Raw genomic sequence first — 13,060 nt, forward strand, 5'->3', positions numbered from 1 at the left:
AAGGCGACTATGCTTTTCGTAAGAGGTGACTAGCGGAATCGAGAGTCAGGCTCGCTTACTTGTTTGATGCATGTCATCGTATCTCAGTTGCGTGGATCGATGCTCATGATGTCAATCACTGTATTGTCTGGTCCAGACTCGATTATTTACAGACATCCGTCATATAGCTGAGTACGGCGTTCAACAACAAACAACTATATCCGTACGAAAATGATACACGGTTATAGACTAAACTGCGACAGCGCATTGTGACCCAATAAATCTGATGTCACTGCAAGGTAAGAGCGTCACTGATTCACACTAACGATAAGAGAAAGCCAGGTCCGTTCATTATTGATGATCCCACTGATAGATATCACCCATTTCATTCGACTTGGGTTTGGAGTGTATGACCACACCCGAATACAATCAGTGGTCCGTGATTTCGTGTATAATTGATTTTATTAGAGAATGCCGTGCATAACAATGTCTTTTGTAATTTTATTTGCCAGAATAATTCAGGATTTGTTTCATATTTCATGTGGATTTATCGAAAATCAAATTGCTGATGGGAAGTTTAATATTTACTATCAAACAAACCTCGACGACAAAAAGTCTAAATAACCAAATAAAAGAATAAAATATTGTAGGAAAAACTTTAATAACTAGACATTAGTTTAACATTTAAAGTCCTTAAGCCTCCGCGGCGTATACTTTCCATAGTGAATACCAAACTAATTTTAACAACCTGTTTTATATTACCCTATATTTTATTTACTATTTTCTTCTTTTGTCCGTGGAACGTGCAAGTCTACTTGCGAGACCCCGTTGCATGTCGGTATGTCCAACTAGCCTCTTATTCCTCATTCTAGCATGTTACTGCAGACCATCCCTCTGCATATATGTTCTCGTATTTACATTAGGAATTTTATGATGGATTATATTATTAATAAGAGAAAATTGTTGCTTGTAATTATCTTCATATTTTAACACATTTATTTAGTTAACAAATTTCTTTTTTTAAATACGATCGTTATTAAAAAAGGCTTTTGTTCTATTATATGTCCTCAACTATTTGCTTTCCGCAGAACTTCTAAAATCGTTTCTACAAATTAGAACTCCGGATCCGCAAACCAGGCCATAATCAAAATTGTATTCCCGTATCTTTCTTGGTGACGAACCTTTGTTACGATTTCAATTGCGTGCATGGATCGATGCTCATGATGTCAATGACTGGATTGTCTGGTCCAGACTCGATTATTTGCAGACCGCCGTCATATAGCTGGAATATTGCTGAGTGCGGCGTTAAACAACCAACCAACAAAACCGAACCACCTTTATTGAGTGTATTAGGGCATTCCCACAAGCGTTTAAACAGGTTCTAAGGTGTATATTTACTATATAGATGTATCCTTTACACCAGAGGTCGTAAAAAGAATGAATAATCACGTAAATATCGAGACTTCAACACGGTTGCAAATCTCTCAGTAAATAACCATATCCACGAGTACATTGCATGCCCACACAAAAACGTGTTGTTTGTGCAAGTTAACGGACGTTTATGATATGTATCTCCTATAGCCCAGGTATCTGTGGTGCTGTACGACAGTATTGCAGGATTTATAAGAGGACTAGTGTCGTGGGATTATAATAGCCGGTTGTGGGCGCATAAACTCTATACCCACGACGCCGCATTTCTCTGACACTCCAGCAACGGGGACACCTGTGATTTGTTGCTGGGCAACAAGATTGGGGAATCCCTCTCTGCTGTTTGCTTACAGTTCTCATTGTCTGTCGGCGGGTGACACATGGCGCTGTGGTTGTGGTATTTAAATAGGAGGGTTTGGAGGCGCGGAGTGCACATAAATCTCACCATTAGTTTCATTGCATTATTCAACGATGACTTTGTTGTGAAATCTAGACATTCGTATTAGGTTTTGGGGAAATATATTTTTTATCATATGTGTATTTTGACTTAAAGGTTCTTATAATATTGTTTTGTTAACTGCTAACCTTGATAAAGTCAAATAAACAGTGATATCTGATTGAAATCCACTCTATAAATAGCGAAGTTGAAATCTGGGGCGAACATTATTTGCATTTTTGTCATTAAGTTCAGACAAATGCTTAGTTTCTGAAAATTAATAATTTTGGTAGAAACAAGCGACTACAATTACATTGAAAGAAAGGCCCACCGAGATGGGAGTTTCAGAACTTGTGTGACATCTAGACTTCATTTTGGGCTAAAGAATTACATTAAGAGCTGGTCGGAAGGGAAAATAATGTGGTTCAGGTTCTGGGACAAACTATCATTAACCTGTGATATGTATATACTGTGGACCCAGACATAAAGCTCACATCAACACACCATATTACCCATCAATGCATACATATCAAATTGAGGCTTCGACACAAACACAAATGTTGCCAATTAAAACACGCCACCAGCAACCTGTCTACGTCAAGTCTTTAGTTTTTAAGATATTTCTTAATGTATTGATAATGTGTCTGTATATTGAACATGTCTTAACCCAGGAAGAGCTGTTTTGCGGCCTGATAACATGCACATATACCACAAAATGGAGCAGATAATATGGATCACCAAGAAACATAAATCCTGTTTGTCCTAAGTTGGAGATGAACTTTTCTTGAAGTCAGTGCTGAATATAAGGTCTGAAATAAATGTGGTTTTCCTATAGCTAATGTAATATACATGTATTTTAAACGTCATTACAAAGAATAAAAGTTGTTAACCATAAAAAAGTGTCATGTCTTCATGTTCTTCCAACTTCCAAATGCTTGTCAAAGACTGGGCATGTTAATGTTACTTAGAGGAGATGGGTGTTCCATGTCGCTGCAATTCAATGTGCAGTTGCATCCCTTGTCTGCGACAGGATCTGCTAACCAGGGGTTCAAATCCCAGATTAGAACTGATCCTGATCGTCAGCATTTGAAATGTCTACAAACTGTCACTTTGCCCGATATTCTTGATTTGCCAAGACCTTCACAACATTCAAAATCCTATCAGTTGAGAGTTGGTTGCAGTAAAGTGTTATCACTGTCAGATCCATGTGATTTTAGTAATCTCCGGAAATATTTTGATATTCATCATGTTTGTTGATTAACGCAACAGTAATATTCACTCTATATCACAGCCGCCTGTAATTATATACACCAGTGGTTGATATTACGGGTAACGACCTATGTTGCCAGGGTATGACGACACGCCCAGTCACCGAGCCTAATCATCGGATCCACTTCGTGGCCTCAAACAACAGGCTAGGGATACATGGAACAAACTGTAAAGCCGGAATCCATCAGGAGATAGCCACCATGAGCGCCTATACATAGATATTGGAGAGGAACAATTGTATACTGACATAGTTTGTGAGGGGGAGTGTGCAGGTGTCTGTCCATATCTCTGTGGAGTAGGAGCCCCAAGTAATACAAAATGAACAGGTAGGGTGATACTCGTTTATTGGGGAGCACGAATCAATATATTCATAGGTGGTCCATCAATATTACATATCATTTCTCCAGGCAACAGAGAGGGATAAATGATGAATTGTTTTCACTTTATACACAATAGAGAATAACATTTTATGATTACAGCCATTGATGGCATAATGTCAACGTCAGTTAAGTCACAGATGACAAAATGTCCACTTCAGTTCAGTCATTGATGACAAAATGTCAACATCAGTTCAGTCATTGATGACATAATGTCAACATCAGTTCAGTCATTGATGACAAAATGTCAACGTCAGTTCAGTCATTGACGACATAATGTCAACATCAGTTCAGTCATTGATGACATAATGTCAATGTCAGCTAAGTCATTGATGACATAATGTCAACATCAGTTCAGTCATTGATGACATAATGTCAACATCAGTTCAGTCATTGATGACATAATGTCAATGTCAGATAAGTCATTGATGACATAATGTCAACATCAGTTCAGTCATTGATGACATAATATCAACATCAGTTCAGTCATTGATGACATAATGTCAACATCAGTTCAGTCATTGATGACATAATGTCAACATCAGTTCAGTCATTGATGACAAAATGTCAATGTCAGCTAAGTCATTGATGACAATGTCAACATCAGTTCAGTCATTGATGACATAATGTCAACATCAGTTCAGTCATTGATGACAAAATGTCAATGTCAGCTAACTCATTGATGACATAATGTCAACATCAGTTCAGTCATTGATGACAAAATGTCAATGTCAGCTAAGTCATTGATGACATAATGTCAACATCAGTTCAAGCACTGATGACAAAATGTCAATGTCAGCTCAGCCATTAGACACATGATACAAATTTATGTTAACACTGCTTTGCTGGATGCATGAAGACACATACAATCTAAGTAGGCCTGAAGAAAACAAATCTTTACATGACATGATACATGGCACACATCAAGAATAGCACTAGATATTCAGTCTCTTCAGGAGCTTCTGGCTGTTACTGAAACACTTCCAGTGTAAAAGATTGCAACTTGGGCATCTTTAACTTTAGTCATACTTCACCCCGATACTGAGCCTTTTGAATACTTTTCTCAGTGGAAGTGCAGTACTTATTCAACACATCTGATCGTCAGAGAGCTCCTTCAAATGTAGTTTATATACAGACAGAAGCCAGATTATACCCTGGAAATCAAGGAAACATATTACATATACACTGGCAGTGATTGTATTACAGGGGGCTAGGCAATCAGTTATTCCACCTCATCCTGAAATGTGTTGATGCAGAGAATACAAGGTTTTCTCCTGATGAATGTTGCTGGCCTACTGCGGGGCAGGTTTGTCTCCAAACTCTTCAAATGCTGCATCATTTGCAACAGTTCTATATTTGGTATCCTGATCATTCCCGGAAATCAATAAAGGGAGTTAACTTTTTTCTGCATTCTGCACTCAGCGGAACATCCCTGTAAACATAGGAACATACCACAGTAAAACACAACCACAGTATAACACAACCACAGTATAACACAACACAATGACACAATACCAGAGAAGGACAGAACACAACACTAGAATAGAACAATAGAACACTACATTAGATTAGTTTTGTTTGTTGTTTAACTCCGCACTCACCAATATTCGAGCTATATGATGGTTGTCAGTAAATAATCGAGTCTTGTCCAGACAATCCAGTGATTGACATCAGGAGCATCGATCCACACAATTAGGATACAATGACATGCATCAACCAAGTCAGCTAGCCTGACCACCTGATCCTGTTAGTTGCCTCTTACTACAAGCATAGTTGCCTTTTACAGCAAACATGGGTTGCTGAAGACCTATTCTAAGGGTCACTACAAGTTAATTTTCAGCATTAAAATAATGAATTGCAGGTTTACATAGGTATTTTTATTTATCTGCACATAAACAGAACAATTAATTTTATTATTAATCAATATTTTGATATATTGGGATACTTTTGATATATATCAAAACTAAATTTTCCAATCCATGACACCCCTTCTGGCACACAATGCTAAGTTTACGTAGAAACAAACTGAGGCGTGTTCAGGAGGGCGAGCGCGCGCTGTTGAACACGGCTAACCGCGCGAGCGCACACGTGTTTTCGAGATCGAGCCCAAGAGGTAGTTCGCCTCGTAATCCAAGATGGCGTCGCACACTGAACAAAAATTTGCCTTTGAAGAGAATGGAACCGATGTCAAAAGAACAATCTTTTAGACTAGATCTACCATCAAAAAGTTATTTTTGCATTTTCAATATATTGACCCGTGATGATCAGGGAAGACAATAGGTCTTCCGCAACCCATATGTTTGCCGTAAGGATCAAGTGATAAGACTATCTGACTTGGGTGATGCATGTCATCGTATCCCCATTGCACAGACCGATGCTCATGTGGATTGCTGGATTGTCTGGTCCAGCACAGGGACATGTAACTAATGATAAAAATAAACACTTTGTTATCATGAACATCAAAGAATGAACCCATCAAACTTGTGATGAAATAAAATGTGTGAACCTATGACACTTGTAGGCAGGGCTGTTTTGATCCCCGGCGACGCCATTTTGGATGCTGTGCCCCGAGAGCGAGTACGCGCCTCCCGTTCAGAAAGGCGTGATATTGCCTCACTGTACTCTCGCGCGGTCGCTCGCCCGCCTAAACACACCTGAGGTCTCAGTTTCCTATAGTTTGTTAAATATGAGTTACTTCCCCTGAATGCTCACTGGCTGGTAGGAAACATGGCAGTTATCACATCACACTATTTATCTTTTGTTTAGTCCAGCCAGATAAACTTACATCAGATGGCTCCCAAACATATTGACAATTCTGTATATGGATGTCTTAAGGGCGGAGTGTAGTTGATGGCGGAGAGGGGCGTCGCTGGGGTAGGGTGACGCCTTCTGTGTCCGGCGACTTGAACTGGAACTCAGCTTAAAGTGCTTCTCAACATTCTAGAAATAAACCAAACAGATAAATATAGGAATTATCACATGAACAGTGGCTGCTGTCTTTCAGTAGCAAGAACTTCATCCTGTTCAGTGTGTGTGTGTGTGTGTGTGTGTGTGTGTGTGTGTGTGTGTGTGTGTGTGTGTGAGTGAGTGAGTGAGTGAGTGAGTGTGTGTGAGTGTGTGTGTTTGTGTGTGAGTGAGTGAGTGAGTGTGTGTGACGTGCGTGTGACGTGCGTGCGTGTGTGCGCGTGCGTGCGTGCGTGCGTGCGTGGGGACACATGTACAGTAGATACTAGGGCAGGGGTTCCAACCGTATAAAAAAATTGCAAACAATTCTGAGGCATTTGATTGGCTAAAAAGGTAATTCCTTTTTGCACATTGTGTTTGATTAGATGAAAACAAAAGAAAAACTAACAGACTCGTCATGTTTCCTGATTGGATAAATGGGCGATAAATGGGAGATGGAAGATACAGTACTGGGAGATGGAGAGACAGTACTGGGAGATGGAGAGACACAGTACTTGGAGATGGTGAGACACAGTACTGGGAGATGGGAGACACAGTACTTGGAGATAGTGAGACACAGTACTTGGAGATGGTGAGACACAGTACTGGGAGATGGGAGACACAGTACTGGGATATGGGAGACACAGTACTGGGAGATGGGAGATACAGTACTTGAAGATGGGAGACACAGTACTGGGAGATGGGAGACACAGTACTGGGAGATGGGAGACACAGTACTGGGAGATGGGGAAACCGTACTGGGAGATGGGGAAACACCGTACTGGGAGATGGAGAGACACAGTACTGGGAGATGGGAGACACAGCACTGGGAGATGGAGAAACACCGTACTGGGAGATGGAGAGACACAGTACTGGGAGATGGAGAGACACAGTACTGGGAGATGGAGAGACACAGTACTGGGAGATGGGAGACACAGTACTGGGAGATGGAGAAACACCGTACTGGGAGATGGAGAGACACAGTACTGGGAGATGGAGAGACACAGTACTGGGAGATGGAGAGACACAGTACTGGGAGATGGGAGACACAGTACTGGGAGATGGGGAAACAGTACTGGGAGATGGGAGACACAGCACTGGGAGATGGGAGACACAGCACTGGGAGATGGGAGACACAGTACTGGGAGATGGAGAGACACAGTACTGGGAGATGGAGAGACACAGTACTGGGAGATGGGAGACACAGTACTGGGAGATGGGGAAACAGTACTGGGAGATGGGAAACACCGTACTGGGAGATGGAGAGACACAGTACTGGGAGATGGAGAGACACAGTACTGGGAGATGGGAGACACAGTACTGGGAGATGGGGAAACCGTACTGGGAGATGGGGAAACAAACACAGCAGTGGGAGATGGAGAGACACAGTACTGGGAGATGGGAGACACAGCACTGGGAGATGGGAGACACAGTACTGGGAGATGGGAGACACAGTACTGGGAGATGGGAGACACAGTACTGGGAGATGGGAGACACATACAGTACTGGGAGATGGGAGACACAGTACTGGGAGATGGAGAGACACAGTACTGGGAGATGGGAGACACAGTACTGGGAGATGGAGAAACACCGTACTGGGAGATGGAGAGACACAGTACTGGGAGATGGAGAGACACAGTACTGGGAGATGGAGAGACACAGTACTGGGAGATGGGAGACACAGTACTGGGAGATGGGGAAACAGTACTGGGAGATGGGAGACACAGCACTGGGAGATGGGAGACACAGCACTGGGAGATGGGAGACACAGTACTGGGAGATGGAGAGACACAGTACTGGGAGATGGGAGACACAGTACTGGGAGATGGAGAGACACAGTACTGGGAGATGGAGAGACACAGTACTGGGAGATGGGAGACACAGTACTGGGAGATGGGGAAACCGTACTGGGAGATGGGGAAACAAACACAGCAGTGGGAGATGGAGAGACACAGTACTGGGAGATGGGAGACACAGCACTGGGAGATGGGAGACACAGTACTGGGAGATGGGAGACACAGTACTGGGAGATGGGAGACACAGCACTGGGAGATGGGAGACACAGTACTGGGAGATGGGAGACACAGTACTGGGAGATGGGAGACACAGTACTGGGAGATGGGAGACACAGTACTGGGAGATGGGAGACACATACAGTACTGGGAGATGGGAGACACAGCACTGGGAGATGGGAGACACAGTACTGGGAGATGGGAGACACAGTACTGGGAGATGGGAGACACATACAGCACTGGGAGATGGGAGACACAGTACTGGGAGATGGGAGACACATACAGTACTGGGAGATGGGAGACACAGTACTGGGAGATGGGAGACACATACAGTACTGGGAGATGGGAGACACATACAGTACTGGGAGATGGGAGACACATACAGTACAGGGAGATGGGAGACACATACAGTACTGGGAGATGGGAGACACAGCACTGGGAGATGGGAGACACAGTACTGGGAGATGGGAGACACAGTACTGGGTGATGGGAGACACATACAGCACTGGGAGATGGGAGACACAGTACTGGGAGATGGGAGACACATACAGTACTGGGAGATGGGAGACACAGCACTGGGAGATGGGAGACACAGTACTGGGAGATGGGAGACACAGTACTGCGAGATGGGAGACACATACAGCACTGGGAGATGGGAGACACAGTACTGGGAGATGGGAGACACATACAGTACTGGGAGATGGGAGACACAGTACTGGGAGATGGGAGACACATACAGCACTGGGAGATGGGAGACACAGTACTGGGAGATGGGAGACACAGTACTGGGAGATGGGAGACACATACAGTACTGGGAGATGGGAGACACATACAGTACTGGGAGATGGGAGACACATACAGTACTGGGAGATGGGAGACACAGAACTGGGAGATAGGAGACACAGCACTGGGAGATCGGAGACACATACGGTACTGGGAGACGGGAGACACAGTACTGGGAGATGGGAGACACAGTACTGGGAGATCGGAGACAGGACTGGGAGATTGGAGACACAGCACTGGGATGGTGTTACCTCATGTAGGTTCAGCAGGCTGGCAAGGATGGAGGGAAGTGACCGCTGGACGATGCCGTAGCTGTCTTCCGTGAAGGATGCTGCCACCAGATAGGACAGCGCTGTCAACACATGTTAAACACAGTAGTAAAGTACAGAAACATTCCGTTAAGGACAAAAGGAATTCATCATTAGATTTCCATCTGTTTGGTCAGATGAGAGGCATTTCTTACTTGGCTCTGTGAGTGGTATTTTGAGACAACCATCTTGTAGAAAGCAAGTGGAGGCAAATGTTCATTGTCTTTGATAAAATCAAGCAGGCAAGATGAATATCATATGATATATGATTTATTCAGTTAAACTACACAACTAGCCCACTGACCTGTGATTGGCTACAAAACTAGCCCACTGGCCCATGATTGGCTACAAAACTAGCCCACTGGCCTGTGATTGGCTACAAAACTAGCCCACTGGCCTGTGATTGGCTACAAAACTAGCCCACTGGCCCATGATTGGCTACAAAACTAGCCCACTGGCCTGTGATTGGCTACAAAACTAGCCCACTGGCCTACGATTGGCTACAAAACTAGCCCACTGACCTGTGATTGGCTACAAAACTAGCCCACTGGCCTACGATTGGCTACAAAACTAGCCCACTGGCCTACGATTGGCTACAAAACTAGCCCACGGGCCTGTGATTGGCTACAAAACTTGCCCACTGGCCGGTGATTGGCTACAAAACTAGCCCACTGACCCATGATTGGCTACAAAACTTGCCCACTGGCCCGTGATTGGCTACAAAACTAGCCCACTGGCCTGTGATTGGCTACAAAACTAGCCAACTGGCCCATGATTGGCTACAAAACTAGCCCACTGGCCCATGATTGGCTACAAAACTAGCCCACTGGCCTGTGATTGGCTACAAAACTCGCCCACTGGCCGGTGATTGGCTACAAAACTAGCTCACTGACCCACGATTGGCTACAAAACTTGCCCATGGGCCTGTGATTGGCTACAAAACTCGCCCACTGGCCTACGATTGGCTACAAAACTTGCCCACTGACCCATGATTGGCTACAAAACTTGACCACTGGTCGTGATTGGCTACAAAAGGAGCCCACTGGCCCGTGATTGGCTACAAAACTAGCCCACTGGCCTGTGATTGGCTACAAAACTCGCCCACTGGCCCGTGATTGGCTTCAAAACTAGTCTACTGGCCAGTGTTTTGTTTCTGGAAATACTCAAGAGAGACTCGATGACAAGGAAATGTGAAGAGCTGGTGATGTTCAAGTGACTAACCATCAATGGCCCAGATCTGTTTCTGGGAGTTAGCAAACAGCTGCCTGCTTTTAGCATCTGGAAGCTGGCGGAAGAAGTAGCTGATGACAGGCTTCTGGGCCAGGAAGGCAGACACCTGGTGGTAGAAGAAGAAAGTGAGTGAGTGAGTGAGTGAGTGAGTTTGGTTTAACGCCGCTTTTAACAGTATTCCAGTTATATCATGGCCTGTCAGCTTAATGTGGGAGGAAAACCTGAAGTGATGCAGGTCTCAGACGTTTACCACTCTGGTGAAACCCACGAGCACGGTTATGGTGCTGACAAAACTAGAAACATAATCTGGGCGAACCGGGATTCGAACCCACAATCATAGGTTTCTGGCGTGCCCAAGGGACGCAACTCTGCACAGCGAATTGCAGCGCCTTAGACGACTGGGCCACCTGTGCCCCCTAGAAGAAGAAAGATAGGCATCAGAAGGATTTGGTTTGTGTGTTGGTTAAATTTGCAGTCAACAATATTCCTGCTATATGACCACAGCCAGTAAATAATTGAGTCTGGACCCGACAAACTGGTGATTGATATAATGAGCATCTAGGTACAATGACACGCAACAACCAGTCACTAAGCCTGACCAACTGCTCCACAAGTTCACCTGTTACTACAAGCATATGTTGCTGGAGACTGATTGTAAGCCAGATCCCCCCCTTTGGGGTGACAGAATGAACATCTCTAGAATTCACTTAAACAAACAAGTTATGGCTTTTGAAATTTTATTTTGACAATGGCGCCTGTTTCAGTATCTTCACAAAATCTGAAATATTCTGGGGATTTATAAATACCTTAGGTTGAAACAAAAGAATCCCTTCTGTTGAAACATTATTAAAATTATTACAGAATCAAATATTATCTTGTTCAAGATATGGACCTTCTTTGGAAATTTAGCGAGATGAAATAGGGTTAAACGTCGCATCCAAGATAATTGCACTTATATAGCGACCTGCATGCACGTGTGTTTGTGTGGCTGCTTGTACCAGTCCAGACTGATGCCAATTTATAGTGCTATCCCACTGAGATACCATGCCGCAGTTTAACATGAATACCCCACTCAGACATAGTATACTGACTCCGAGCCGACCAGTCCTTGTTTTAGGCCCTTAATGCTGAACGCCATACAGGTTTACAACAAAAACCATCTTTTAACGTATTTTGGTATACTTTTTTTACTGGGCTTGAACTGAAGATTGTTTATATCCTTGGCAAACTTAAATGAAATTCTAAATGGGATGTGCCCCTGGCCGCGGTGCTGTACTCTACCTTGTCTGTCCACGGCGTAGATGGAGTGGGTGGTGTTGCAGTCGGCTTGCTCTCCCCCTCTCTTTGACCTGGAGAAACACAACATCACTGGAATTGCTGACACTATTTTTCTCCCATACATTACTTCTATTAAAATTATCATCAGCTTCATCCAGGAAAATATATTCATCCAATGTAGGAAATGAAGGCCCAGAAAATTATTACCGTATTCGACGTAATAAGCGACCAGGGCACTCTCAAAATTAGAAATAGGGGGCTCTTCTTAGAATATAATTTTGGTGAGATTAAATTTAAGGTTGAAAGTTTGTAAATTTTGCGGTTTATGCTGACAGCCTGAAATGATATGAAAGAAGAATCTGTGTGTATTATACACGATAGATATATTTTAGAGAATAAAATTGCCAATCATAAAGGGTGCATATAACAAACGAGTGCGTATTATACACGAATAAATAAGTCTTGTGTACATTGATCAATCGGAAAGGGTGCTAACTGGGATTGTTCACTAGCCATTGTTCGATAGGAATAGTTTAGAAGTTGGCGGATGACAAAGTAGACACAATTTATGGATAACAACTTCTTTATTTACTGTAAAGGCAACGTTATAGATCCTTATACCGTTGTCAAGCAAGGTTGCAACATATGAGTTTTTGGTGTTAACCCCTACAGTGTGAACCTACCTATGAGAGTTGTGTTAACCCCGGCAGTGCTGCGGTACCGCAATGTGGACCCCTCACCTGGAAACAGAATAGCATGGAGAGTGTTTACCATTTTGCCTTGATAACCAAGAGTGAGTGAGTCGGGTTTAACACTGCTTTTAACAGTATTCAAGTTATATCACGAGGTGTCAGCTTATTGTGGGAGGAAAGCCCGAAGTGATGCAGTTCTAGATGTTTACCACTGTGGTGAAACCCCCCGGCACGGGTAGGGTGGTGACAAACCTAGAAACATGATCAGTGCCAACATCCTATCTGTGTGAATCTCGTTCTAACAAACGACCAGCTGAATCTGTCC

General features: G+C 43.5%; 1 protein-coding gene across 1 annotated transcript in view; it reads right to left on the reverse strand.

Annotated features, from left to right (window-relative positions):
- Window positions 1-3,439: 3,439 nt before the first annotated feature.
- LOC124142208 (nucleoporin NDC1-like) overlaps window positions 3,440-13,060 on the reverse strand; it is a 28,940-nt gene continuing 19,319 nt past the window's right edge. The window contains exons 12-17 of the mRNA XM_048400067.1: window positions 12,727-12,783; window positions 12,047-12,114; window positions 10,757-10,871; window positions 9,479-9,579; window positions 6,275-6,429; window positions 3,440-4,921 (exon numbers count right to left, since the gene is read on the reverse strand). Of these exons, the coding sequence (XP_048256024.1) occupies window positions 4,858-4,921; window positions 6,275-6,429; window positions 9,479-9,579; window positions 10,757-10,871; window positions 12,047-12,114; window positions 12,727-12,783 (560 nt within the window). The 3' untranslated portion in view covers window positions 3,440-4,857. The remainder of the gene's footprint in view (window positions 4,922-6,274; window positions 6,430-9,478; window positions 9,580-10,756; window positions 10,872-12,046; window positions 12,115-12,726; window positions 12,784-13,060) is intronic.

Source organism: Haliotis rufescens, unplaced genomic scaffold (assembly GCF_023055435.1).
Source record: "Haliotis rufescens isolate VD_foot unplaced genomic scaffold, xgHalRufe1.0.p SCAF_2, whole genome shotgun sequence".
Classification (NCBI taxonomy): domain Eukaryota; kingdom Metazoa; phylum Mollusca; class Gastropoda; order Lepetellida; family Haliotidae; genus Haliotis; species Haliotis rufescens.